The sequence below is a fragment of the Phyllostomus discolor genome, chromosome 15 (assembly GCF_004126475.2).
Source record: "Phyllostomus discolor isolate MPI-MPIP mPhyDis1 chromosome 15, mPhyDis1.pri.v3, whole genome shotgun sequence".
In the NCBI taxonomy this organism is placed as follows: domain Eukaryota; kingdom Metazoa; phylum Chordata; class Mammalia; order Chiroptera; family Phyllostomidae; genus Phyllostomus; species Phyllostomus discolor.
This window is the reverse complement of record NC_040917.2, coordinates 15,242,795-15,268,285: the sequence shown is the minus strand read 5'-3', so window position 1 is coordinate 15,268,285 and position 25,491 is coordinate 15,242,795. Positions and strand designations below refer to the sequence as shown.

Here is a 25,491-nt window from a genome sequence, read left to right as displayed (position 1 = left end):
TCTGGCCTCTCCCCTCAGTCAAAGGACAGGGACCTCCTCACTCACTTCCACGGACAAACTCAAGTTTAGCAGAAGCCCGGAGACACAGAACAGACAAGCTCGTAGGAGGGAGACGCTCAGCCCCTCCAGCCCCTGGAGGAACCTGGGTCCGTGCTGGGGGACGTTGGAGCCCTACCCATCCGATGGCCTCACCCATGGAACGCTTCCTGTAAGGAGCTCAGCACGTGTCCCTCAGGTTCACGGTGCTCCCGGGCCACCCACCTCCCGTGGGGTCCCGAAGCCTTAGTAGTCGGGAGCGAAGAGCATGGGAGTGAGGTGAGTCACACAGAAGCAGAAGAGCACCTCGGCAGTGTCTGCTGTTATTGAAGGAGGACCGAGGAGCCTGCCTTCCTCTCTGTCACCTCTCAGCTGTCATCCATGTGACCGGCCAGGAGGGCGGGAGGCAGTAGAGGGGAACTCACAGTTGCCTTGGGTGTTGTACTTTACAGTTCACGGTGTTTTTTCTTTTTCTTTTTTTTTTAAAAGATTTTATTTATTTATTTTTAGAGAGGGAAGGGAGGGAGAAAGAGAGAGAGAAACATCAATGTGCGGTTGCTGGGGGTTATGGCCTGCAACCCAGACATGTACCCTGGCTGGGAATCGAACCTGCAACACTTTGGTTCGCAGCCCGCGCTCAATCCACTGAGCTACGCCAGCCAGGTTTTTTCTTAATATAACACGTGTGACTGCTATTTCTCTCAATGCTCAGAACAAAACTACATCCAGTGTGCAGTAGCTTCAAACCTTGCTTTCTCTTCCTTTTTCCCAATGGGGTTGGAAGGGAAGATGTGATTGTACCTGTTCTACCAAGGAGCAGTCAGAGGCCATAATTATTCAAGGTTAACTACAAGCCCTGGCTGGCATAGCTCAGTGGATTGAGCGTGGGCTGCGAACCAAAGTGTCGCAGGTTTGATTCCCAGTCAGGGTACATGCCTGGGTTGCAGGCCATGACCCCCAGCAACCACACATTGATGTTTCTCTCTCTCTCTCTTCCTCCCTTCCCTCTCAAAAATAAATAAATAAAATCTTTAAAAAAACTGTTAAGAGCTAGATTTATTTAAAAAATGGTTAACTACATATTTATATTATAGTGCACCCTGGACTCAAGTACAGCATTCCCAGTGCACACGTCCAGCTCCCAGAATCCTGGAGCTTCTACAGGACCCTTCCTTCTTCTTAAATCCCCATCCAGTTAGACCTGTGGATGCTACAGCTTTGAAAACACCTCAAACAGATACTGCCCTCCCTATTCCTGGCACAGTCCTAAGTGCTTTAAATCTATGTACTAATTTAATCCTCACGACGCACTAAAGTAGGTATCCTTATTCCCATGCTATGGCTGGAGAGGCGGATGTACTGTGGCAAGGAATTTGCCCAAGGTCCACACTGCTTTGTAGGGATACAAGCCCAGACAGCCTGGCCCGAGTCTGGGCCCGTGATCACTGTGCAACATGCACTCTCATTGACTTTGCTGTAAGCGCCTGCCTGTCTCAGGCATTAGTCAGCACGTGCTTGAAGGCAAGAGCTGCCTTTGTATCCTCATCCCCAAGCCCTCAGCACAGCATCTGGCACGCTGTAGACGCTCGGTGAGGATCTAGTGAATAAACCTCTGAGTAACTGGGAAGGAGGAAGCCAGGGGAAAGCCATCCAGTCTAAACCTAGACTCTCAGAACTCAAACCACCGGTCATGAATTCGTTCCTCAGCTGTGACCCAGGATATGAAAGAGCCACAAGAACAGTTCACAGAACGCAACCTAGCCCATCCTCAGTTGGACTGGGAGGAACCAGCCCTTCCCTGGAGCAGTACTGGCTCCTAAGGACCCGGTGCAGAGCTCCTGGGGACTTGGCTTGAGGTCCAACTTCACTCCCTCAGGACCACGCTTCTGTCTCTGTGCTTAGAACCAGGAGGCTCTCCACCAAGGCGGGAATTCTGCCCCAAAGCTTCCGTGCCAATGAGAAGAGGTGAAATCACACAACGAGGGCTTCCCGGAACGTCCAAGTGAATCAGCTGCTCGGGTTGGGACACATCCAGAGCACGTGACCGCAAAGGGTGGCACATTGCAAATTGAGCTCTAATAGGAGCCATCTGGTCGGGAGCAATGGCCAACTGCAGGGCTGGGGGCCTGGACAGCACCCAGCACGCAAACTTCTCTGGCGGAAATGATGAGTCAGCCCTGCCCAGAAACAACCACCCTTACTGAAGTCCTTTGCGATAGACCCCACGGGATACTGGGGTTCATACATGGAGACAGAGTTGGGTAACTCCACCTGAAGATCACCCTTGGGCTCAAAGTTCTAAGATGCCTGGGCGTAGCGGGGACCAGGCTTAGCGTGGCCCAGATTTAGCGTGACCTGGGTGAGCCCGGACCTGGTGGGCGGGGACCTGTATGCGGTAAACCTTCATGGCTGTGCAGGGGGTAGAATGGACAGGAGAAAATCATTCCACAGCCAGACAGATGGGCAAGACAAGACTTGGCAGGCCGTGCTGGACTAGCTGTGGATAGTGTCGCCTTGGTCCCGGAGACCAGCTTTCTTCTGTGTCTCCTCTCAGCCCCAGTTGCGTGGAAAAAGTCAAAAGCAAACCAGTTACCAGGTCTCATTATCTCCCTTCAGTTTCCTCCTGGCAGCTGCCGCCAAGGCTCTTGCCAAAACTGTTTCACCAACACGCTGATCCAGAAAGCCCCAAGTCGGCGGGAGAAGGCTCTGCTGGTACAGAGCAGCTGTAAGGCTTCCTGACACCCAGACGGGCCGCAGCAGACCAACGCCGAGAGCTTCAAAGCAGCCGTCTCCCTTGAGCCCCCTTGGCTCCCACCTCGGGACGGAAGAGAGGTGGTGGCGTTGGCCACCTGGAACTGCCCCAGAAAATGGCACAGCCACCAATGGACAGTTGCCCTAACTGCCCCCCTACCCCAGGAGGTTAGGAGACTTCCTAGAGGCCTGTTCGTGCTTGCAGCGGGGGAGCTCCAAGGTCAGAGCGCGCTGCACGGCCACTTCTGCCCGGGCCTGCGCAGGGCTGAGCCTGGGCCCCCCCGGCCGAGCAGATCTGGGAGGTGTGCCAGGGCCGCTGCTGGGCACTCTGGGAAGCTGTCCGGGCGCCACACCACCGCTGTTGCTCTTTCTTGCTCTCCTGGTTAGTTTCCCTACCTCAGCCCCTGGGGGACCCTGAGGCCTGTTGTGTCTTCCTGGCTAGAAGAGGGGGCAGCGCGCTCCTGAAAGATGCCCGCAGCTCCAGGCTCTCTCTGGCTCCACAGTCGTGAGTCAGCCTCCCAAGCCCCAGGAGCTGCAGGGGTCTGGACTTGCTGGAGCAGGGAGTGGGGTAAACCTGCCAGGAGGGCTTCTCCTTGCAGTGCCCGGTCAAGACAGACCAGGTGCGGTTTCTGCACAGTTCTGAAACCTGAGAAGGGGCTGGAGTGCCTACGGGCCGAAGCCCTGAGAACAGGCGGGCACTGTGTGGTTGGGGCAAAGAGAATAGAGCGCATTCATCCATCGCGCACAGACACAAGCCCGGCCTTGCGTGGAGAGAGGAGGGAAGGAAGGCTTCAGGTCAGAAACGGAAGCAGGAAGGCTGTGCCCACCTGCGTTAGGGACCCACACCTGCAAGAAAGGAGGTCCGGAAACCAAGGTGGACGCGTTGCCCAGCCCACACCCTATGCGTGCCACAGCTCCACAGATCCCCACATGTGGGCCTAGGACATCTCTGGAGATACAGAAATTTCTCTGGCCGGTGATTAGAGAAGGATGGTTTTCCGCACACTGGCGGGAGGCAGTGTCTCCACATGTCCCATGCTGGTCGGACAGAATATGTTTTCTGAGCAGCACTGTCTACAGGGTGCTGTCTGGGGTATTCAGTTACAAAGGTCAGTGTCTGCCCCCCCAGCCCTGCGTCCCATGAAGAGGAGCAAAGTTGAGCAGAAGCTCCCCCGACCAGACACACCAGCCTGCCACTGCTCCATCGCCAGAGACACAGGACACCTCGTCTTTGTCCTGGAGACAAAAGCTCCGCATGTTTTACCATTTTTCTCTCTCACAGTGGCTGGGAGGCTGGCGAGGGTGAGAAGGGGACAGAGCCAAGGAGGGGCACTGGGTGAGCGTCTGATGACGTGTGGGGGGACTGATAATAGAGCGAGAGGCCGGGGGAGCTGGCAGACAACGGCTCCTGGGTCTGGGTGGGGAAGGAGACAGGACGGGCGCCTCACCCACCATGATGTCCCCCGGGGCTGGGCGTATCTTCCCCATCTGTCCTCCCCGCGTCCCGGCGCACTGAGCTTGGTAGGATTCCCTGTCTCCCTTTACTCACAGCGACAGAGGCTGCGGGTATCGCTGTCCTGGTTCCTGCGACCCCAGGTGGCCACACACTAAGCTCCCCGGCCAGGCCCTTACCCGTGGCCTCTAAAAAAAGAAAGTCAAGACAGGACAGCGGGAAGATCTTGTTCACCACTTTTCCATTTGCCGAGGCTCACTCCACCGCCCTCTTTCCCAACTGCCCGCTCTAGGTGTCTCTGCCACTGAGCCCACCACATTCTGGGGACCCCAACCTCCTACTAGGGAAGGGCTGACCCTGCTCCCTAAAAGTCTGTCTCTGTGCCTTCGCTCACACCCTCTGTGTATCCGAGAGCCCAGCGATTCCATCCATCCTAATCTGACCCTTATCTTCAAACCCCAGGTTCTCCATGTGGCTGTTCTGGACCCGCCCGTCCTCTGCCCAGCAGAATTTTGTAACTCGACCGTGAACGCTGTTTACGATAGCTAGCCGTGCGGACACACGTCGCCTTTTTTGCCCCGTGTCTGCTCCTCACCAAACCCGAGTGAGTACCAAGCAGGTGCTCAGGCCATGGTCACGGACACGTTGGCCTGAATGACCGAGGACATGGCAGTCGGGACCCATCAGGAGTCCACAGTCACCGTTTCTCGGGCCACCCAGAGAGTTTCCACAGCAGAGTCTGCTGCTAAGTAGAGATGTCATCTGATTTATTAATTAATGCAAACACCATTCATCCAAATGCTCCAGGGCATAGTTTAAAAAAAAAATCCAGAGCATTTAAAAGATGATAAAAATAGCGCTGGCCAGTCTAGCAATAGCTGGAGTTTTAGTCCTAACGCTCCAGTTGCAGCGTCGATCCCCCCTTCCCCACCTCCCAGCCCCCGTCGGCCCCCACCAGTCGGTCGTCCCCTCTCCCCACCTTCCCCACAATTCCTGCCAGGGAGGGCTAATTGGGTTAATGAAGTGACTGCCTAATTGTTCTCTCCCCACGGCCCAACCCATCGCCCTGGCCGCTTTCCGACTACCTGCCCCTGGTCTGTTCCAGGATCCCTAATTTGCAACAACAACGGCCATTGTCGTCCACATCTGGGACTTTGGGGTTTGAAGTGAACGTCCCTGAGGCAGAGAACAGAAGATGCTGCTATTTTGGTTTGTCTCGTCCACAATGGGGCCATTCTCCGGGCTCTATGGGCCTGTGGGAAATCTGAGCGGTGACGGGACCCAGGCCAGGGCGCAGTGTGCTGAGGAGGAAGGCGGGGAGCAGGTGGGGGTAAAATCCTGACCTTTTCTTCCCAGCTTCTTGGGTTTGCATTTCATTTTAATCAGTTTCAGATGAAACTGACAAGCCAGGAGCCTCTGGAATCTCAGCGTCCTGGCCTTTGGCCCGAGCACAGAGCACGGGGCGCCCGGGGTTGGGCAGCCTGCGACCTGGCCTGACCCACCTTTCCCCAAAGGAGGCAGCACTGCGGGTGGCCTTTCCCACCCTAAGGCTCCATAGGAGCCTGCTCTCTCTGAACGCCCTTGGAAAAAACAAGGCTTTTTTTCCTCTGTTGTGTTTTGAGGTGTGTTCATTTGGCTTCAGTCTTCTTCACTTTAAAGGGATCATTACCTGCCCAAAGTATGGAAAAGTCAGCATTCCTGGAGCGGGGTGCAAGGAGGACAGGGAGAGAGAGCTCTGAAATGCGCCCAGAGGATTCTTCCATAGGTGTGGAGGGCGAGAGGATGCTAGCACGTGGCTCTGGGAAGGGGCTCTGTTGCTTACCGGACTTCTATCTCCGCTATGGCCCCTCCCTCCCTTCCCCGCCCCACCCCCAGCTTCCAAGTCGTCCTTATTCTTACAGTGTCCCTCCGGCAACTCCGGGGCTGCTGATCCCAGAATCTGGGAAGGCTGAGTGTGGGTCCTTGGGGGTCGGCTCTGGGCTGCCCCCACAGACACACCAGGCCAAACTGCTTGTGACATCTCATCCAGTCTCACCTCCACCGCGCACCCCTAGCACGCGGGAGGGCGGGAACGTTCGGACTTGCTTGCATCGCAGTGTGCTGCGTCCTGTGGTGTTAGGTGCTCCATCAGCACCTATTTCCTCCTTCAGTTTGATTATTTGCAAACCTGCCCCCGCCCCCCCCCCCCCACGCGCCCTCCTCTGCTCTCTTTAGCACGCGAGCGTCTCTGGCCCATCCTTGTTTTCACTGTAGCCCACCTGGTAACGTGACTGACACCGGAGAAGTGCGGGACAAGTGAGCAATGAGTTAAACGGGTTGGGAAGTTCCTGGCAATCAATAAGAGCTTCGGCTCTGTCTGAAAAGAAAGGGAGTGAGCCAAAGGTAACCAAACCCGACCCCTTCCCCAGCTAAGGTCAGGGCACGTGCTCTGCGGCGGACCACTTCCTTGAGGAGAGGCTGACACTCGCTTTCAGGGACGCGGCTCTGGGCGACAGTCTGCACACCACTGCCCTCCGCTGGACACTGGGCCAGAGCTGCCTGGAGACCCGCTCCGTGTCTGAAGGCCCTCAGGTTTCCTTCCCTCCCCATCCTGGACACACTGCTGGGCAAACCGGTTTCCTGGCTGGCTGCTCTCGCCAGGTCCGTTTCATCCTGACTGCTTTGCATTGAGTCCATGAAACCCAGGAAGGGACGAGAGAAACAGGGCTCCTTTGATTCCCGGCAGAGAGTGGGGTCCCTCAGTACTTACTGCACGCGAACATTCCTGGCACGCCAGCAGCACTGCGGGCTGTTACTGCAATCGCTGATATAAGAATCCATTTGAGAATCTGTATTTGTTCCGAGTCTGCAACAGCCACGGCATTGACTGCTTTTAAAGACAGCCGAGGACCACAAAAAGGCACAAAAAACTTCAAGCAGAAGAAATTCAAAAACAATCAGTCGATTCTCTCTAGCTACACAACAACAAAACCTTCCTCCTTTGGGAAAAGATAAAGGACAGGGAAAGGAAACACAAGTGTTGTGGGTGAGACCGCTCTCTCCTGCACTGTGTCACGTTCTCTGTCTTTGATGACAGGTATTTGTGAATTTGTCCTATTATCTCTGCCCCTGACCTTGTTAGCTTATAAGCCCTTCGTCCAGCACAACGACCGGCCCACAAAGGGTCTGCAATGCTTGGTTGTTGAATTCCTGGCAATCAAACATAGCACATGAGTGGTTACTAATACTTTGCCAGTGGCAATAGTAAAATAAGTAAAAAATGGAGGCACCACCCTTACTGCTTATAAATTGCTCTTACTTGCTGAGAAATTGTTTTCAAGTCCCAAAATTGAACTTTGGGGTTAGCCCAGGGACCTAGCAGGTGTTTGGGTTTCGAATCTGAAGCTCTGGGGGGAACTGTGGACTAGGCAGAAATCTGGGAGCCACACAGCATGGAGGTGGAAGTGAGAACCCAGGAAGGATGATGGAGCGTGGAATCAAAGTCTGAGCCCTTGGGACTCAGTCCTGAAGGACCAGGGGCTGCAGAAGAGGCCGGGATGGAGCCAGAGCATGAAAAGCCAGTGAGGTAAAGGAGAAGAGTGGGATCCAAAAAGCCAAGGGCCTGGGAAGTTTAAAGGACCAAGGGGTGGCCAGTGGCCTCAAATGCAGCTGAATAATCTAGTCAAGAAAGGCTTTCGAGCTGACTGCCGGATTGAGCAGCATGAAGGTCAGTGGTGTCAAGCCGATGACTTAGGTGAATGCGGCTGCAGTTGAAGGCTGGGGGTGGGTAGAGTGGAAAACGCCATGATGGGAAGGGGATTGGATAGCAAGGACAGGAAAACAATCCCAGACGCAATGGATGTAGGGAAAAGAACAAGGGCCTTTGGTTTGACCTCACACCCAAGCTCAGTCTTCTCATCGCGCTTCCCTATTGCCACTCGTTTCATTTTCTAAAAATCAAAACGAACCCTACACTTCTTGTTGTGATTTCCGTGCTGGCTCGCCACTTGCTGGACGGTGGAGAGCCAAGTTCAGTGCCAATCTGTTTAGCATGAATTATTTCTCGGGCTTGGTTTCTTCATCACCTGTAAAGGAAAAGGGCACAGGTCCCTATTCCCTTACTCGAAATCCTTGGGAATTTGAAGCGTCTTATGCACGTATCACCGTGAGACCATCTTCAGAGGTCTCCCTGCTGCCAGGCTTGGATTGCAGCTGGAGCCTTGTAAACACGCTAATCTGCTTAAAGCCCTTCAACGGACAGGAAAAACTAATTTATAGTAGCAGGAAGCAGATTAGTGGCCGTCTGGGGCCAGGGAATGTTTGGAGATGAACTGTTCTGTATTTTGATGGTGGTAATGGGCATATGGGTATATACCCAGTAGGTACATTTGTCAAAATGCACCAGACTGTACAATGAAAGCCAACACGTGTTATTGTGTGTAAAATATGTCTCAATAAACGTAACTGAAAAATGATACCCTTCTATGTCACCCTGTTGCCTGCAGGACAAAGTTCAAATTTCTTGCCCTGGCCTAAGTGACGATATGGCTTCTTTCCTTGCTTCTTCTCTCGCTTCTCTCCTTAAACACCCGTCCCACCAGTTCCACAGCCGGTCTAAGATGGGCCAAGACCCGCTCCCCTCCTTGCACACCTGCTGAATGTCCACCCTGTTTATTGAGGGTCAGCTTGTGTGGTCACTATTAGCATCCCCTCCGGGCCCACAAGTGATCATTCTCCTCTCGTGTTCCCCTGACCTGACACAGTGGGTTGGCCTAAAAGTTCCTTTGGTTTTTTTCCCCTTAAGATGGCTCTCCTGGCGTGTGGTTGTCCTTAACTTCACTCGAAACAGTGTTGTTAGATTGTATTGTGACAGCTGTCATACGAGCATGCATTTTTTAAAAATTTATCAAAATTGGTGAATATTTTGTGTAGCCACTTTAATCTTGAAGACTGAAGAAAATATACCACGTTTCCGGCATAGTAGGCTTTCTTATTTCAAGAAAGGTAAAAATGCAACTGAAACGCAAAAAAAGATTTGTGCGGTGGGTGGCGAAGGTGCTGTGACTGATTAAACACGTCACAAGTGGTTCGCGCAGTTCCGTGCTGAGATTTCTGGCCGGAGGATGCTCCACCGTCAGATAGACCAGTTGAAGTTGACAGCGATCAAAATTTGACATTAATGGAGAACAATCAATGTTCTACTGTAGGGGAGATAGCTGACATATTCAAAATATCCAAATCAATAAAGTTATTGGTGAAAATGAAAAATGTGTCTTTTATTTTACTGAAAAAAACCATATGGACTTTTTGGCCAACCCAATACAATGCACAGGGAGGCAGGTACTTGGCTAACAGCCAGGATCCCGGAGCCCTGAGCGCGAAGATGAGACCTCTGAACAGAGCTGGGAAACCAGACTGCCCTCTGGGGGCGGTCTGACCTGAGCACTCATGAGCGCTTCTCCAAAGTCGGCTGGAATGTGCCAAGCTTTATTAAGAATTTGATTTAGCAAATTAACACTGGGAAGAAAAGACATGTAGTCCTGCTTCCAAGGGCTTGAGTGGCAGTGTCTTAGTGAAAAGAGCATTACACTAAGGAATAAGAGGTTTGGGCCCAAGATCTATTAAGCTACAGAGCTGGGTAAACTATTTCATTTCAGAGGGTTCTGTTTCATCATCTATAAAATGGGAGTAATAATAGTACTACTTCCGGATAAAAGACTTAAATGTAAAACGTGACACCATTAAAGTCCTAGAGGAGAATGTAGGTAGGAAAATCTCAGATATTTCACAAAGAAACTTTTTTATTGATGTGTCCCCTAGAGCAAGGGACATAAAGGAAAGAATAAACAAATGGGACCTCATCAAAATTAAAAGCTTCTGCACAGCTAAAGAAAACAGTATCAAAATTAAAAGAGAACCAACTGGATAGGAAAACATATTTGCCAATGATACCTCAGACAAGGGTTTAATCTCCAAAATATATAAAGAACTTACACGACTGCACTCTAAGAAGACGAGGAATCCAATTAAAAAGTGGGCAAAGGACTTGAACAGACATTTCTCCAAGGAGGACATACAGAAAATCCAAAGACACATGAAACAATGTTCAATATCACTAGCTATCAGAGAGATGCAAATTAAAACCACAATGAGATACCACTTCACACCAGACAGAATGGCCATCATAAACAAAGCAACAAACAACAAGTGTTGGAGAGGTTGTGGAGAAAAGGGGACCCTAGAGCACTGTTGGTGGGACTGCAGACTGGTACAACCGCTATGGAAAGCAGTATGGAACTTCCTCAGAAAATGAAAAATGGATCTGCCTTTTGACCCAGCAATTCCACTGCTGGGACTATATCCTAAGAATACTAAAACACGAATCCAAAAGAGCCTTTGCACCCCGATGTTCGTAGCAGCACAATTTACAATAGCCAAGTGCTGGAAGCAACCTAGATGCCCATCGGTAAATGAATGGATCAAAAAACTATGGTACATTTACACAATGGAATTCTATGCAGCAGAAAGAAAGAAGGAGCTCCTACCCTTTGCGACAGCATGGATGGAGCTGGAGAGCATTATGCTAAGCGAAACAAGCCAGGCAGTGAAACACAAATACCATATGATCTCACCTTTAACAGGAACCTAAATAACAAAACAGAGAAACAAGCAAAATACAACCAAAGACACTGAAATAGAGAACAGGCTGACAGTGCCCACAGGGGAGAGAAAGGAAATTTAAGGGGACAGTGGGAAGGGTTCACAGGAACAAACTTAAAGGACACATGGTCGTAAACTAAGGGCAGGGTGGTAATGGGAGGGAAGTGGGGAGGGTGGGAGGGGGGACTGGATTGGGAGTAAAAAGGAGAAAACTGTATTTGAACAATGATTAAAATTAAAAAAAATAATAATAGTACTACTTCCTAGGATTTTTATGAGTGTTAAATGAGTTAGTACATATGAAGACTTTAAAACGGCATCTGGCACTTAGTAACACTCCATAAATAGTAACTATTATCTGTAAGAAGAGGCACTTGACCAGCACAATCCCTACTGTTCTTTTCAGCCCGATCTGGCTTTACCGTAGAAGTCCCGCCCACAGGGTGGCCAGACGGACGCTCCTCCACTGCTCCAGGGGGCGCTGTGGGAACCGCCACCTGTCCCCCTGCTCCCGACTTCTCCGGGCCAGCTCCCAGAGCCACCCGCTCGGGGCTCCGCCCCATCCTTGACAACATCCACACTTCTCATTGGTCAAGGGGCGTCTGGGCCATCCAGTAAAACGAGACGTTCGTGCAAGAAGGCGCCGTCATCTTTGATCGGGTGGGCCCAGTATCGATCCTCGGCAGCGGTGGGAAGAAGGTAGCAGGTGGGCCGGGTGCCGCAGCCTCCGGTCGCAGCTCTGCCTCCCTGTCGTCCCGCCGCGGGCCCACCATGCCGCAGTACCAGACCTGGGAGGAGTTCAGTCGCGCGGCCGAGAAACTCTACCTCGCTGACCCGATGAAGGTAAGTCGCCGGCGGGGCCTGCGCTCCATACCCAGGGCAGGATGTCTTCACTACCGTCCGCTCGGCCTCTGGTTCTTCAGCGCCCTGGCAGGTGCTGGCATTGACCGCAGACGGACCCCTGCAAGTCCGAGTGGGCCTACTGTCTCTTCTCTGATTGACGGCCCATTGAGGCCCTGAAACGGGCAAAAGCAGGGTCATTTCAGGGTCGTAAGCAGCCCTGCAGCCGGCCTTTCCTGCCCCCAATTCCCTAGTACCCCTTAGGAATTCAGTTGTTTTGCGTGTCCCTCAGGGCAGGGCTCCTCCCCCGCCCGCAGCCTCGCCTTCCTGGTCGTCTTGTCTCGCTGCCCTTTTCCGGTACCGCCGGGGCGGACCAACTTTTTACTCCCCGCTCCCTCTTACCAGGCCCTTCCACCCCCTTACCCCACAACGGTCTAAAACGCACGCATTGAGGTCTCTCCGTTTTCTGCTTGCAGAGTGGTTCTTCATTGACAGTTGGGTCACGTGCAAACTACGAGCCCACCGGCCGACCCTCTCTGCAGTCTGTCTGGCTTGGTGTCCCACCATTCCCACCACCCTGGGCTCTAGCCTCACGAAGCTGCAGAATTCTCGGAATCTCCATGCAGGCTTCTGCAGCTTCAGCCTTTATCCTGCCACCTTCCCTAAAGGAAAAAAGATTCTTTGCAAAACCACGTCCACGAAACCTTTTTACTCTTCCTCTTGCCCCAATCCGAATTGCTCGTTTTCTCTCAGCATTTTACCTGTGCGTGCCTTTATAGGACCCGATTTGTGTTCTTTCGTGTTTGGGTTATTTTTGGTTGGTGGGATTCAAAGTTCCTGAGAGAGCAGGAGTGGATTTCTTTTTCTCTCCAAGCCATCTGGCATGGTAACTTAGGTGCCCCCGAGTTATAAAATTGACCTCCTTATTATGATACCATTGTCCCTTTAACTCATTTCTCCAGCTGAAGGCAGTGGGTATTCTTTTAACCAAGAGTTAAAACTTTATGTAGTTGTCACACTTAGTACATTTTAAAGTTTCCGTTTCTTTTCGTTTCTGGAGAACTGGGTATTTTTAACAAAAAGTATTGTGTAGCCTGGCACACAATATAGGAAGGAGTTAGTCTAGATTTGGGAAAATGTGGATGGAGACATCTTTTCAAGGCAGAACTCTGTTCTCTGTAGTGACGCATCCGTGTACCGTCATGGTAAAGATGTGATTTTTGCCGATGGAGCCTCGGTGCACATCCTGAGAGCCGTGGGACCAGGAATGTGTGAACTCGGGTTTCCTGAGGGATGGGTCTGGACTTACCCAGCCCTCCCCGCTGTCCCCGCCCCCTTCTGCTCCTGTCATGGCTCCGTGGCTGAGAGTGTTGGCACCGTAAGAGAGGAGAAACTTCCTCCTTTATTCTCTTAGGTTTACTTGCTGGGGTCCTGCAAATTAACCCAACAAAAGGAGGATAAACACGGGGAAAAACTGTTACATATGAACTGGAGGTTGTAAAGCAATAGAAGGGGCAGTCAGAGTTGGAGCCCGTGTGCCATATGAACAAGGGGTGACACAGTGTGGAACGGAGGCGGGAGTAGGGAAGGGGGCTCGGGGTGTCTGGGGGGCAGAGCAGCTCGTGGGAAGGTGACTAGGGTATGTGTGGGAAATACTCATCGTTTAGTGCAGCTTCCTCAGCTGGTGAGCACCCTTCTGGGTTAGGGAGAGGGGACCGTTTATTAACCTTTACAGAGGTTCCTTTGTGTCCTGCTGTTACCCAGAAAGGGCAGCGTCCCAATTGCCTTCAGCTCAGAACAGTCCTGCACAAGTGGCTTATTTTGAGGTGGCATGCTTGGATCCCATCCGCATATGTTTTTACTGGCTAGGAAATGCCAAACCATCTCATGTCTTAAAAAAAAAAAAAAAAAATACAGTCCTGGCTGGTGTGGCTCAGTGGATTGAACACGGACTGCAAACCAAAGGGTCACTGGTTCGATTCCCAGTCAGGGCACTGGGAATGCAGGGTTGCAGGCCAGGTCCCCAGTGTGAGAGGCAACCACACATTGATATTTCTCTCCCTCTGTTTCTCCCTGCCTTCCCCTCTCTAAAGATAAATAAATAAAATCTTTAAAAAAAAACCCTAATTGTAGCAATAGAAATGGACTGAAATGTTGTATTCTACCTCATTTCAGTAGTGATAAGTTTACTGTAAAGATAACTGGACGTTTTAGCTATTAATTCTAACAGGATCATTTTAGCCAACCTGAAGACTAAATTATTTATGAGAAATACCTTTTGACTTCTCTGTTTCTAAACATGTATTTTTTTTGTTTCAGGCACGTGTGGTTCTCAAATATAGGCATTCCGATGGGAGTTTGTGTATGAAAGTAACAGACGATTTAGTCGTAAGTATACGCTTTTATTCCTTTCATGCTTTCAGATTTGTTTGAGGTAATCATGTGTTTGAAATTATTTACGTAGAATTTATGCAGATTACCTGCTAGGATTATTATTTTACATTTCATTCCAAAGTCAAGAACCACATTCTAGAAGCTACTTTTATAGGTTCTTGGGGAAATCATTGAACTTGCTTCATTAAGATAGCGTGTCAGGTGTGGTTTAATAATTGTTCTCTTCGAACCTTAAGAAGAATGTGGAAGCCATGACTGGATATAAGGGGACAAAGGTGTTCTTATGGGCATGTGACAAGTGGATGATGGTGTTTGAACACAAGATACAGGTTTTACAGTCCCATCTTTCTCCTCCCTGGCCTGCTCGCTCTTGTCGCTTCCTCATGCCCCGGTCACTGCTGCGCCCCTGCCAGCCACGTCTGTGGGGCACTGCACTACCGGAGCTGAGGGCTCGGCGGCGGCTCCTTGACGCGCACACCCTGCCGTCTCGCCGGTTCTCGCTGCCTTCACCGCCTCGCTGCTTTCGATGCAGAAAACTGCTCTCCTGGAAAACGTTATTTTGGAATCTGTGGCTCCGCTTTATCTTGTTTTCTTTTGCTGTGTTTCTGTTCCATGCGTTGCCCATTGCTTCACTGATGTGCCCCCAGAAGAAGTGGCTGCTCTGGGGTTCTGCCCTTGGTCATCTTTTTCGTACCACGTCTTTGCAGTAGCCTGTTCGGTCATGAAGTTCAATACCGCCTATATCTGTGTCTGTTATCAAATCTGGACCTTCAGCTCATATTTTTTTCTGATGCCCTGACTAGTGTCCAGACCTCACTGCTCCTCACAATTAGCCTGTCTAGATGGGACTGACCACCCCTGCTCCAGCTGGCTCCTCCTCCTGTCCTCTGGTTTCCGCTGTGCTCCGTGTTTGCGTCCCCTCCCTCGTCCTCATGCCCACTCTTCCTTCACTTGAAAAACTCGTGTTTGGTCCTGTGGTCCATTCCGTATACTTTTTTAGGCATGTGGGGATTAATGATTCAAGCCCCCTCACTCAGTGCCTGTTAGGAACGAATTCTCCATCCTCACGGGCACTCTCAAGTGTAGGGTATCGTCGTCCCTTGCCTGGACTGTTAGCGTAGTCTCCTGGCTGTGTCCCTGCTTCCTTTCATCCTCGCCATCCTCGACTGCTGCTGGCCTTGATCTCAAAAACTGCGGGTTTGAGCATTACTACCCCCTTAAAAATCTTCCGTGGCTCCTGGTCACTCAATATAAACCCCGCCCTCACATCCCCGGTAATCCGGTTTTTTCCTCTATTACTTAAAAGCGCGAGGCTTGAGTTCTTCCCATCAGACCACGGCAGGATTTGACATATCACTTAACTGGGTATTTTTGGATAAGCTTCTGGTAGAGTTCACTGAGTTTGTTCGATCCACAGCAGTGACGTTTATGGAATGCAATTGCTGGAGGCTTGGAAACTTGAATGTGGTTTTCTCAGTATGGCCCCCAGAGAGGACAGGGCAAAGGCAGTGGTAGCAAAGGCTCACGGTTTCGCCCAGCCAGTCAGACAGCTGGTATTGCCGACAGTCTTCTTGTACAGAGTTAACATGTGCCTTTAAACTCTCTGACAGTGTTTGGTGTACAGGACAGACCAAGCTCAAGATGTGAAGAAGATTGAGAAGTTCCACAGTCAACTGATGCGACTCATGGTAGCCAAGGAATCCCGCAGTGTTGCCATGGAAACGGACTGACTGGTTTGCAACACAGCCTGTTTACCACATTTGTAGGAAGTAAATCTCCTGAATTGAGAAAGTGTTGTGGCAGAAAATACTTTATGTAATAACTTAGTGGGCTATTCAGAAGCTGAAAGGTCATTTTTTTTTTTTACTTTGTCTTTTAATGTTTACTTTAGCAAGCCAGGAATATAAATGATTTCAGTTAGAAAGCCTTTATTTTTGGAAATTGAACAAGAAAGTTGGCTCTCTTAGAAGCTTTCTGCAGATTCTTTGATGCTGGGCAAAATATTATTTCTTTTAGTAAGTTTGTATCAATCATTTGAAAATGATATCAAGAAAAGCCTATTTATTTTCTCCATCTTTAAAAGAAATTAAATGTAACCATTTTGTTGGATTGATCGGTTCCTTTTGGGGCACAAAATGTGTGCGGTCAGTGACCAGCAAATCCCAAGTGCGGTGACCAGAGTTAACCTCACCCTGCAGGACCTGCCGTGTCCGTGTCCGGCAGTGTGGTCTCAGCTGTGTCTGAGAGTAACTATGGAACTGTGCTTTACCTTGGACTTGCCACATTTCAACTGTATTTTGAATATAAGGACTTCATAGTAGCATTAGCTCGTTGAGCAGACTTTGCGTCTAGCTTTCAGAGCTCAAAACACATGAACACAGCGATCACTGACCGGCCGATGTCACTGTGTTCTGGAACGTTGGTCACCGGCTCCCCAAGCAGCCTGTCGGAGGGGCCATGGACTGCGCGTACTGTTAACCCTTTGCAGCCCATTCAGCCCCCGCCCACTCTCTCTGCCTAACCAGGGTGTCGAGCACAGCTGCACAGCTGTTGTGTTATCCGTGAAACCGCGAGTATATTGCTTGATATTTATCTTATGTCTGTAACCTGAATTCCACCACCTAAGTGTAACGTTCACACGTTGATTCCTGCATTAAAATATTCTTGTTAGGAAGTTGTCCTGTTGAGCAACATTTTAATATGGAAAGTTCCACTAGCCATATGAATTCTGACGTTTCGGAGAGGCCAGGAAATAAAATATTAGGTGAACAGAGACGGTGTCTCTTGAAATTTTTCACTTCGCAAGAATTACTGGTGTCTTGCCGGGGATACACTGTATTCTCAGACTGTGAAGTGAGCCTCGTGATACCACTCAGTAAATTTCGTTGTGTTTCTCGGTTAAGGAACGTAGTCAGGTAGCCTGGGAGTCTTCTGAGTTTGTGGGTCCCCCTCCCTCACAATTAGTGGGATCACTAGTTTTTCTTTGGCCTTGTTCTTTCTCATTGACATCCTCCCCTTTTTTAACACGACTTGATGAAGGCAGCCAGGAAGGGCGGGACTGGCATCTGGGTCCTCTGGGCCCTGCATCACCGAGAGCGGAGGTTCGGAGGCAGACCGCCCGGGACACGATTCTGGCTCCACTGCCTTCTGCCTCCGCGGTCCTAGACGAGAGGCCTCTGTGAGCCTCGCTTCCGCCTGGAAGTCGGGGTAACCGCAGCACCCATCAGAGATCCTGAGGGTCAGACGGCACAACCCGTGTAAAGCCTTTAGCACGGTGCCTAGAACGTAGTAAGTGCAATAGATGGTAGCTGCTACTGCTACTACCGTTGTCGCGATTATTGTTTCTCAGGGGAAAAGGTGTGAAAAGCTAGCTCTTCTGTTTTCTCGTCATTTTAATTGAACCATTATTTATGGGTAATATCTGCCTTTTCTGCCAAGCTATGTCTGTTATTAAATGGCATGTTTTGCCGTTGGGAATACAAGATTGCCCTCAGAGTGTTCTTGTGGGGGGAGGGAGGGGAAGCAGACTGAAATCCTTAAATCTAAAACTTGTGTTTATTTGTGTCTGTGAAAAATAAAATTATTGAGAGAACTAGTTGGTGGTAAGTGGTAAAAGTATTGAATCTCTGAAGACCGTATAAATAATAAGACACCAAACCGTAGCACACTGTGAAAATCACAGTGCTGTGCACTTCGGGACGTGCCTCGTGTTTAGTCCATGTTTACGTCGGGAAGTGTTTCTGGGCTCTGATCGCTCTTTCACGGGCTGATTTCCAGTGGGCTGTTCTGGGACGTGCTTGATCAGATGCTGCCGACTCGGGCAGGGTGTCCCGCCCGAGGACCACTCCTGTCCCTGGGATGCCCATGAACTCGGCCCGATACAAAATCGTAAAGTTCCTTAAAGCCTCTTTTTGGCTCGTCAGTTTCCGTTCATCCTTGTGTATTTAACATGTGGCCCAAGACAGCTCTTCCAGTGTGCCCCAGAGACACCCCAAATTGGGACACACCTTCGAGTCTAAGGTGACCTGTGTGGAGTCACTAGTAATTGAGGTTCTAGGTACAGTTAGCAGTTCACATGATTTCGTTTTGTTACTCTCTTGTAAAGACCCACTCTCCTTGGGCACAGAGCCCATTAACGCTGCGGTTAGGCTGCCGGAGTCCTCTGTTGTACAGGGTGGGCTCCCCCTTCCAGGGCACCTAGCCTGTGAACTTCCTGTCTTAAAAATACAAAATTGGCCCTAGCTAGCGTAGCTCAGTGGATTGAGCACAGGCTGCAAACCAAAGCATCGCAGGTTCGATTCCCAGTCAGGGCACATGCCTGGATTGCGGGCCAGGTCCCCAGTGGGGGCCACATGAGAGGCAAACACACATTGATGTTCCTCTCCTCTTTCTCCCTCCCTTCCCATCTCTAAAAATAAATAAAATATTTAAAAAATATGTAAAATTTCCTGTCTTTAAAAAAAATACAAAATTGCTTAGTCACAGACTAACGACTTGTACCATAACATATAAAGAACTCTGAAAACTCAATAAGAAAACGACCTCCCCAAAAACCCCACAGATTTGAGCAGACGCTTCACTGAGCATACACAGATAGCAAATAAGCACATAAAAAGATGCTTAACGTCACTGGTGGCTAAGAGAATGCAAATTAAGATGACGGTACCGCTGCACACATCAGAACAGCTCACACTGAAAAGACTGACCGTCCTGAGTGCCGACGAGGGCACGGAGCAACCGGGGCTCCCGCGCGCTGCTGGTGGGAATGGAAGCCAGCTTTGCATGTGTCCGCCATCCATACAAAGACTCGTGCATGCATGTCCATAACAGCCTTCTTCACAAATAGTCAAAAGCCAGAAACAACCCTAAAGCCCGTCGGAAGGTTTTGGAGAAATTGTGGGTGTCCGTGCACAGCGCTACTACTCATCAATGGGAGGGATGAACTATGGGTAACACGTGACAAGGTGGGTGAATCTCAAACAGTGACACTGAGGGAAAGAAGCCAGACGTGGAAATGCATACTGAAGGATCTCATTTACATAAAATAGAAAATGCAAACCAGCCCACACAAAGTGACTGCAGATCCTTGCGGGGTGGGGGGAGGTGTGGGTGGGAAGGATTGCAGCGGGACCTGGGGGAACATCGGGGTATACCCTCTGTCTTAAATAGGGTGACAGTTACATGTGTGTGTATACAGGCTAAAACTTAGGAAATTATGTTATAAATATGTGCAGTTTATTGCATGCCAACTATAGCTCAATAAGGTGTTTTGAAAAAGGAAAAGGCCCAGCCCTGGCTGGTGTGGCTCAGTGGTTGCGTGCTGGCCTGCAAAGCAAAGGGTCATGGGTTCAGTTCCCAGTCAGGGCACATGCCTGGGTTGGGCCAGGTCCCCCAGTAGGGGGCACGTGAGAGGCAACCACACATTGATGTTTCTCCTCCTCTTTCCTTCTCCCTTCCCCTCTCTAATAAAAGAAAACCTGCTGTAAAAATGGTAGTGACCACCCCCAGTCACCACACCTGTGACCTGGGCTACAGGTTCACAGCAGGGCTGCACTCGGGGCTGTTCCCAGGCAGAGGGAGAGCCGCATGCGCTGCAGCTTGAGGCTCTTCCTACCCAACCTCCCTCCCTTCACGGGAATTTCTACCACCAATCAATCTCTACACTTACTCCATCCTGGCACGTGCTTTCTAAAGTAATTGGGTTGATGCAGCATCTGTTGTTCAGCCTCCAACAAATACCTTTTGTTGTACAGAAGTTCCAGATCTGGAGAAGAGTCTCTTACTCTCCGTGCGTTCCTTTGTGGTTTCGGTCTGAGGTCAGTCTCCTTGGCATTTCGTGCGCGTGCAACCCAGAGACGCAGGCAAGTCGGAGCCTGTGAGGTCACCCTTGACCATTCAGGGACAGGAGCTAATGCTCCTGCTTTCTGTCCCCTGGGTGGACAGTTCTCATTTCATAAAGCTGCTCAGAAGTTTCCATAGGATGAAGCCCCAGTTGCTCAGAGCAGTAGCCGGTCGGAAAACATCCTTGTATTCTTTCTCCCTTGCCTTTCCACCTCTCCAGCCCTTAACACCTGTCCCCAGGACAACTTCCCAAGTAAGTCACTGACACGAAAGACTCTGTCAGGCTCGAATGTGGGAGAACCCAGATCAAAACAACAGAAAAAGAGCAAAATCTCTTAGAAATTAAGAACTTGATAGCTGAAGTGAAAAGTGGGGGGGTGGGGGGGATTGCAGATGCTTCAGAAAATAGATCCAAAAAGAAGCAGACAAAGGAAAATCAGAATCAAGATTTCAAAAATAGGAATTCCAGGGGAAAAAAATGGTGTGGAAGAAATCAATATTATTTAAGAAATGTTTGCAAAGTTCAAGGACGTGAATTTCTGGACTGCAAGGGCCCTCCTAGCGCCTTGCACAAAGGGTGAAAGTAAACCAAATGTCAAGAGCAATGAGCTCGGAACCTCAGAAAGCGGGGGATACAGAAAAGACCCCAGAAGCTTCCGGGGGAGGGTGGGGGAGGGTGGGAAAGGGAGGGGGTGGGATTCCTTAAAAGGCTCAGGTGTCAGGACGGCCCTGGACTTCTCGGTGGCAGTACTGGAAAAGTGGAAGATCGTGGAGCGATGCCTTCAAGATTCCATCCTGGAATTTTTTATTTTGTAAACTTAATTCATGGGAAGCCCTGGATAAAGACATTTCCAGACACACTGAGATTACGTTTTACTAAGGTAGCAATCTCAGCGCTTCAGAAAAAACCTCTGCCACTCAAAATACAGGTAGCTGTGGCCCCACAGGTCTGCTCCTGCTCCAGCCTTTCATTCCAGGATCCAGGGAGAAAGAGCAGAACCTCCCCATGGCTAGTAAAACTTCCGCTCAGATGTCACCTCATGCTCTGTTCATCAAAGCAAGTGACATGTCCAAGCCTGACGTCAGTGACATGGGGTTATACGCATCCTCGGGGAGCACGGGAAGTCACATAGCAAAAGGCAGGAATATGTAAGCATGGAGTCCAGGGGAGGAGCTATCTACTCAATGTCTCAAGGTTGTACCTCCCACATACCCCTTTTTTAAGAAGCAATTCAAGCCCTGACCCCCATGGCTCAGGTGGTTGGGCATTGTTCCACAAAGGAAAGGTTGCAGGTTCAATTCCCGGTCAGGGCATGTGCCTGCGTTGTGGCTTCGGTTCCCGTCTGGGCATGTATGAGAGGCAATAATAGATCCATGTTCCACTCCCTCTTTTTCCCCCTCCCTTCTCTCTCTAAAAATAAATATGATCTTTCCTGATTTTTAAGCCACTGAAGGATGTGTCCCTGTAAAGTGAGGGAGTGCCCCGAGGAAGAGGAAGACGGGGGTGGGATGGGAGGTAGACAAAGGAAGTGGACCCTGCACAGGAGCCAGTAGGGAGGATTCCAGAGGGTGGTGGTGAAGACGAGAGCTCTGAGCTCCCGGGATGCAGCAACCAGACCAGACTGGAGGCCGGGCAGAAGGCTCCTCAGGCACTTTAAGAAAATGAAATTGAAGCAAGCCAGATGTGCCCCACCTGGAGTTGGTTAGAGCGTCATCCCGATACACCAAGGTTGCAGGGTTGCAGGTTTGATCCCCAGTCGGGGCACATACAAGAATCAATCAATCAGTGCATAAATAAGTGGAACAACAAACCAATGTTTGCCTCTCTCTAAAAGCAATCATTTTAAATTTTTTAAAAAGAAAATCTGTTGTGAATAAATTTATTATGAAGGGGTTAGATAACAGGTTAGTGTTAAAGTAGTGTTGGTACATAAATAATTACGCAAATGTTACAAATATCAATTCTAGGGAGAACAACATGTTATAAGGGGAAAGAACATTAATCATCGTTACTGTAGATCAGCCTGAATTGCCTTCATAATAATGAAAACAGCCCTGGCTGGCGTAGCTCAGTGGATTGAGCGCAGGCTGTGAACCAAAGCATCACAGGTTCGATTCCCAGTCTGGGCACATGTCTGAGTTGCAGGCCACAGCCCCCAGCAACCGCACATTGATGTTTCTCTCTCTCTCTTTCTCCCTCCCTTCCCTCTCTAAAAATAAATAAATGAAATCTTTAAAAAAATAATAATGAAAACACTGAGCAGTGACATAACCAAACTTACTCAGGGAATACAGAGGAGGATGGGAAGTCTAGCTAGTGAGGTCAGTTGAGGAGCTAATTTCCATATCAGCTAAGGTCTTCAACAGATAGTCCCTAAAAATGAGGCTTAAAAAACATAAACAAATATAAAAAGAATCGGCTAAAAGAGTTAGAGCCGGGTTTTGCTCTTCAAGAAGAATGGGGTGGGGGTGGGGAGGACAAACTTTGGTCGGCTTCAAACCCTGTGAAGCCACGTGACGCTTCAAACAATTGACTGATGTAACACGGAATTCGAGCAACAGCCCTCCCATCCCTGCAAAACAGGCAGGAAATGATCCGCATCCTGAAGTTCGTCACCAGACAGTGTCCAGGGCAGGCCCATAGAGGGCCCACGAGGGCTCTGCTTTTGAACTTTGTGTTTACAGACCAGCTTATTGACGGAAATTCTTCTGCTGGCCTTGATCTTCACGAGATTGTGTTGTGGACTGGCGCCCTTGAAGCTCTGGGAATGCAGTACAGTCAGAGACCTCTAGAACTCTGGGATAAAGGGGTTTGGGGACTCGATGTGAAGTCATTTAAAAGAATTTTCAGGGTCGGTGAGTCCTTTCTGTGGACGTAGGAAAAGAGCTTAAAAGGCCAACATCTGACATCTTTCCTCGTCATTTACAACCGTGAACAAATGCAGCTGAGTATATTTTAAATGTCTCCTTGGCTTTATTCAGTGACTCATGAGTAGGGCAGCATCCCACCCAGCAAAGAGCCGTGCAAAACGGAATCAGTTAAAGGCAGAAAGAGGGATGAGCAAGGCGTTCATAGCAACAGAAAAGGTTGTTTCAGGCAAGGTCACCTTCCTTCCGGGGAAGGCAGGGGTCTGTCAGGAAGATGACCTCACTTGTGCCGACCAGGTGCTTCCAGAGTCACCGGGTAACAGTCACGTTGCTAGGAGACGCTGAAACGGCAGTTAGGTCAGATACATCTGGCTTGCTGAGGAGGGGCCTAGCACAGGTGACTCCGTTTTGGGCCTGTGGTCTCTTTTAACATCTTTTTTTTTAAAGATTTTATTTATTTATTTTTTAGAGAGGGAAGGGAGGGAGAGAGAGAGAGAGAGAATCATCAATGTGCGGTTGCTGGGGGTCATGGCCTGCAACCCAGGCATGTACCCTGACTGGGAATCGAACCTGCGACACTGGTTCACAGCCCGCGCTCAATCCACTGAGCTCCGCCAGCCAGGGCACATCTTTTTATAAAATATGAAGCCTGTATAAAATCTTAAATTATTTTCTATTTGTATTGACTCTGTGCACAAGATATGGCTTTATAAATTATCTTGTCCATTGTACATGGTCAAGTTTCCAGAAACTGGGGATTCTGCTTATGTTTCACTGGTTCGTCCAGAGCACCCTATGCTCATCGATGATTGGTAAATACACTTGATTATAGAAACAAGGAAAAGATGGGTATGAACCAGTATTCTCACAGTGTTCTCTCTTCAGGAGACTCTGTAAAGTAGCCATTTGGTTTCCCCACCCCCAGCCCTTTGATGTCAAGTGGGTTTGTAATCTGTTCATCCTGAAATAGACGATAGCTTCCAAAGGAGGAGTGGGTGACACGCCCTTTGGAGAAGTTAATGATAGTAACATACACACAGGGGCTGCCGCAATCAACCACCTTTCTGTTGGCAATGTGTCAGTGAGCATCCACAGAGCAGGGAGTGCCCGGGAGGCGCCCCGTGGGGAATAAGAATGAGGGGAAAGCTTGAGGTGGGGGCAGACAGAGAGGGAATTACATGTTAAATACTTCGCTGCATATTTTTTAAGATCAAGGATATTCACTTAGAAAAACTCAATTCTCACAATCAAGATATGAAACATTGGTATAATACTATTATTTAATCTACAGCCCTTCTTCAAATGTCAACAGTCATCCCAATAACACTCCTTACAGGAACTTTCTGGTCCAGCATCAGCCCGAACAGAGCATTGCAATCCGTGTTCGTGCTTCATGCCCAGTCCTTCCTGACACGGGCACTTCTTGACCTCAGCATTTTTGAAAGGTGCAGGCCAGTTATTTTTTGGAATGTGGTTTAATCTGGGGTTTGTCTGATATTTCTGCAAGATTGATTCATAGTGTTCATTTCAGGCATAAAGAATTGCTGTTTCCTTCCCAGCGAATCAGGGATTGATCTAGTTTTTAATCCAAGGTTGTCCCCCTTCACACATTATTTTTCATTCTACTTGATGTTCCTGAAAACTCCCCAGAAGTTTGTCCAGAGGAACAGCTCTTGTTCTTAAAATTTTTTAAATACAGCGCACTCCAGAGAGCACCTTATACCCATTCTTTTGCCCTGTGCCAATGGCTTTTGGCCCAGAGAAAGCAGCATCTGCCTCCCGTTTGCCCCGCTGAGTTGGACTCTGTAACTTAGTTGTTTATCAGCTGCATATGTGCACGCTGTACTTTGAGATATTTTACGGTGTCTTAGATTTCATCTTCTAAGGAGTCCGCTTACAATCTCGCCGCCACTATCTTACATAAAAGCAGCTTTATTGAGATGTGATTCGCATGCGCCCAAACTCCCCCTTTCCCAAGTGTCCGTTCAGGGGTTGTTTTGCATATGCGGGGTCCTGCCACCGTCACCACCATATCGGAGTTGAGGAGGGAAGTCCCCGCGTGGGATCGCGGAGGAGGTCGCGGACGAGTGTCCTAGCGCCAGAGCAGACGCGGAGCCTTCGAGAGCCTTAGACTGCCCCGGGTCCCTCAGGTAACAACAGAACCGGGTTGTCCCCGCTGCCCTGGGCCCAGCTAGGACCGCCCCACGGAGGGGGATGAGCCTGGGCGGGGTCAGCGGTGGGGCTCCGGAGACCAGCCGCGGAAGTCTGGGAGCCGGGAGCCGGAGCCGGAGGGACAGTGTGCAGGTCCCCGCAGGAGCCTGGGAGCCGGGGAACCAACTACCGAACGTAAGATCCCTCCCGGAGCGCGGGATGCGCAGCTTCGGGGGCGGGGGCGGGGGCAGGGGGTGGGGGGTCGCCCTGCGGCCAGGGAGCGCTCCCCAGGCGGGCTCAGCGGGGCGGGATCCGGCGGTGCAGGAGGATGACCGAGCCTGGTGGCCGCGGGCGTGGGGCTCTGTGGGGCGCGCCGTCCCGCGGGCTGGGGCTCCAGTATGACTTGCGGACCGGCCTCCGGACCCACCGGTGTCGTGCGCCGCCTGCCCTCCCCACCCTCAACTGCGTCCTAGATGCTGGGCCCTCGCGTGCCCGCGCCTGGCACCCAGCCCCCCTTT

General features: G+C 50.2%; 2 protein-coding genes across 4 annotated transcripts in view; both read left to right on the top strand.

Moving 5' to 3' along the window:
* Positions 1-11,500: 11,500 nt before the first annotated feature.
* Positions 11,501-17,775, top strand: SRP9 (signal recognition particle 9). Its single transcript, XM_028531249.2, has 3 exons — positions 11,501-11,722; positions 14,039-14,107; positions 15,724-17,775. The coding sequence occupies exons 1-3, from the start codon at positions 11,651-11,653 to the stop codon at positions 15,841-15,843; spliced, it is 261 nt and encodes an 86-aa protein (XP_028387050.1). The 5' UTR covers positions 11,501-11,650; the 3' UTR covers positions 15,844-17,775.
* Positions 17,776-24,874: 7,099 nt separating this feature from the next.
* Positions 24,875-25,491, top strand: part of EPHX1 (epoxide hydrolase 1) — a 30,385-nt gene continuing 29,768 nt past the window's right edge. The window contains exon 1 of one of the 3 annotated variants that reach the window (XM_028531253.2): positions 24,875-24,972. The gene's annotated coding sequence lies outside the window, so the exon portion shown is untranslated. Of the gene's footprint in view, positions 24,973-25,021; positions 25,169-25,491 lie in introns of those variants that run through there. The other 2 variants (XM_028531251.2, XM_036016093.1) reach the window with 2 other exon arrangements.

Excerpts from the sequence above, each read along its gene's own strand:
- SRP9 (XM_028531249.2), top strand. The coding sequence starts at position 11,651 with ATGCCGCAGTACCAGACCTGGGAGGAGTTCAGTCGCGCGGCCGAGAAA. Across the intron at positions 11,723-14,038 it reads ACCTCGCTGACCCGATGAAG|GCACGTGTGGTTCTCAAATA; the intron begins GTAAGTCGCCGG and ends TTTTTGTTTCAG. Across the intron at positions 14,108-15,723 it reads AAGTAACAGACGATTTAGTC|TGTTTGGTGTACAGGACAGA; the intron begins GTAAGTATACGC and ends ACTCTCTGACAG.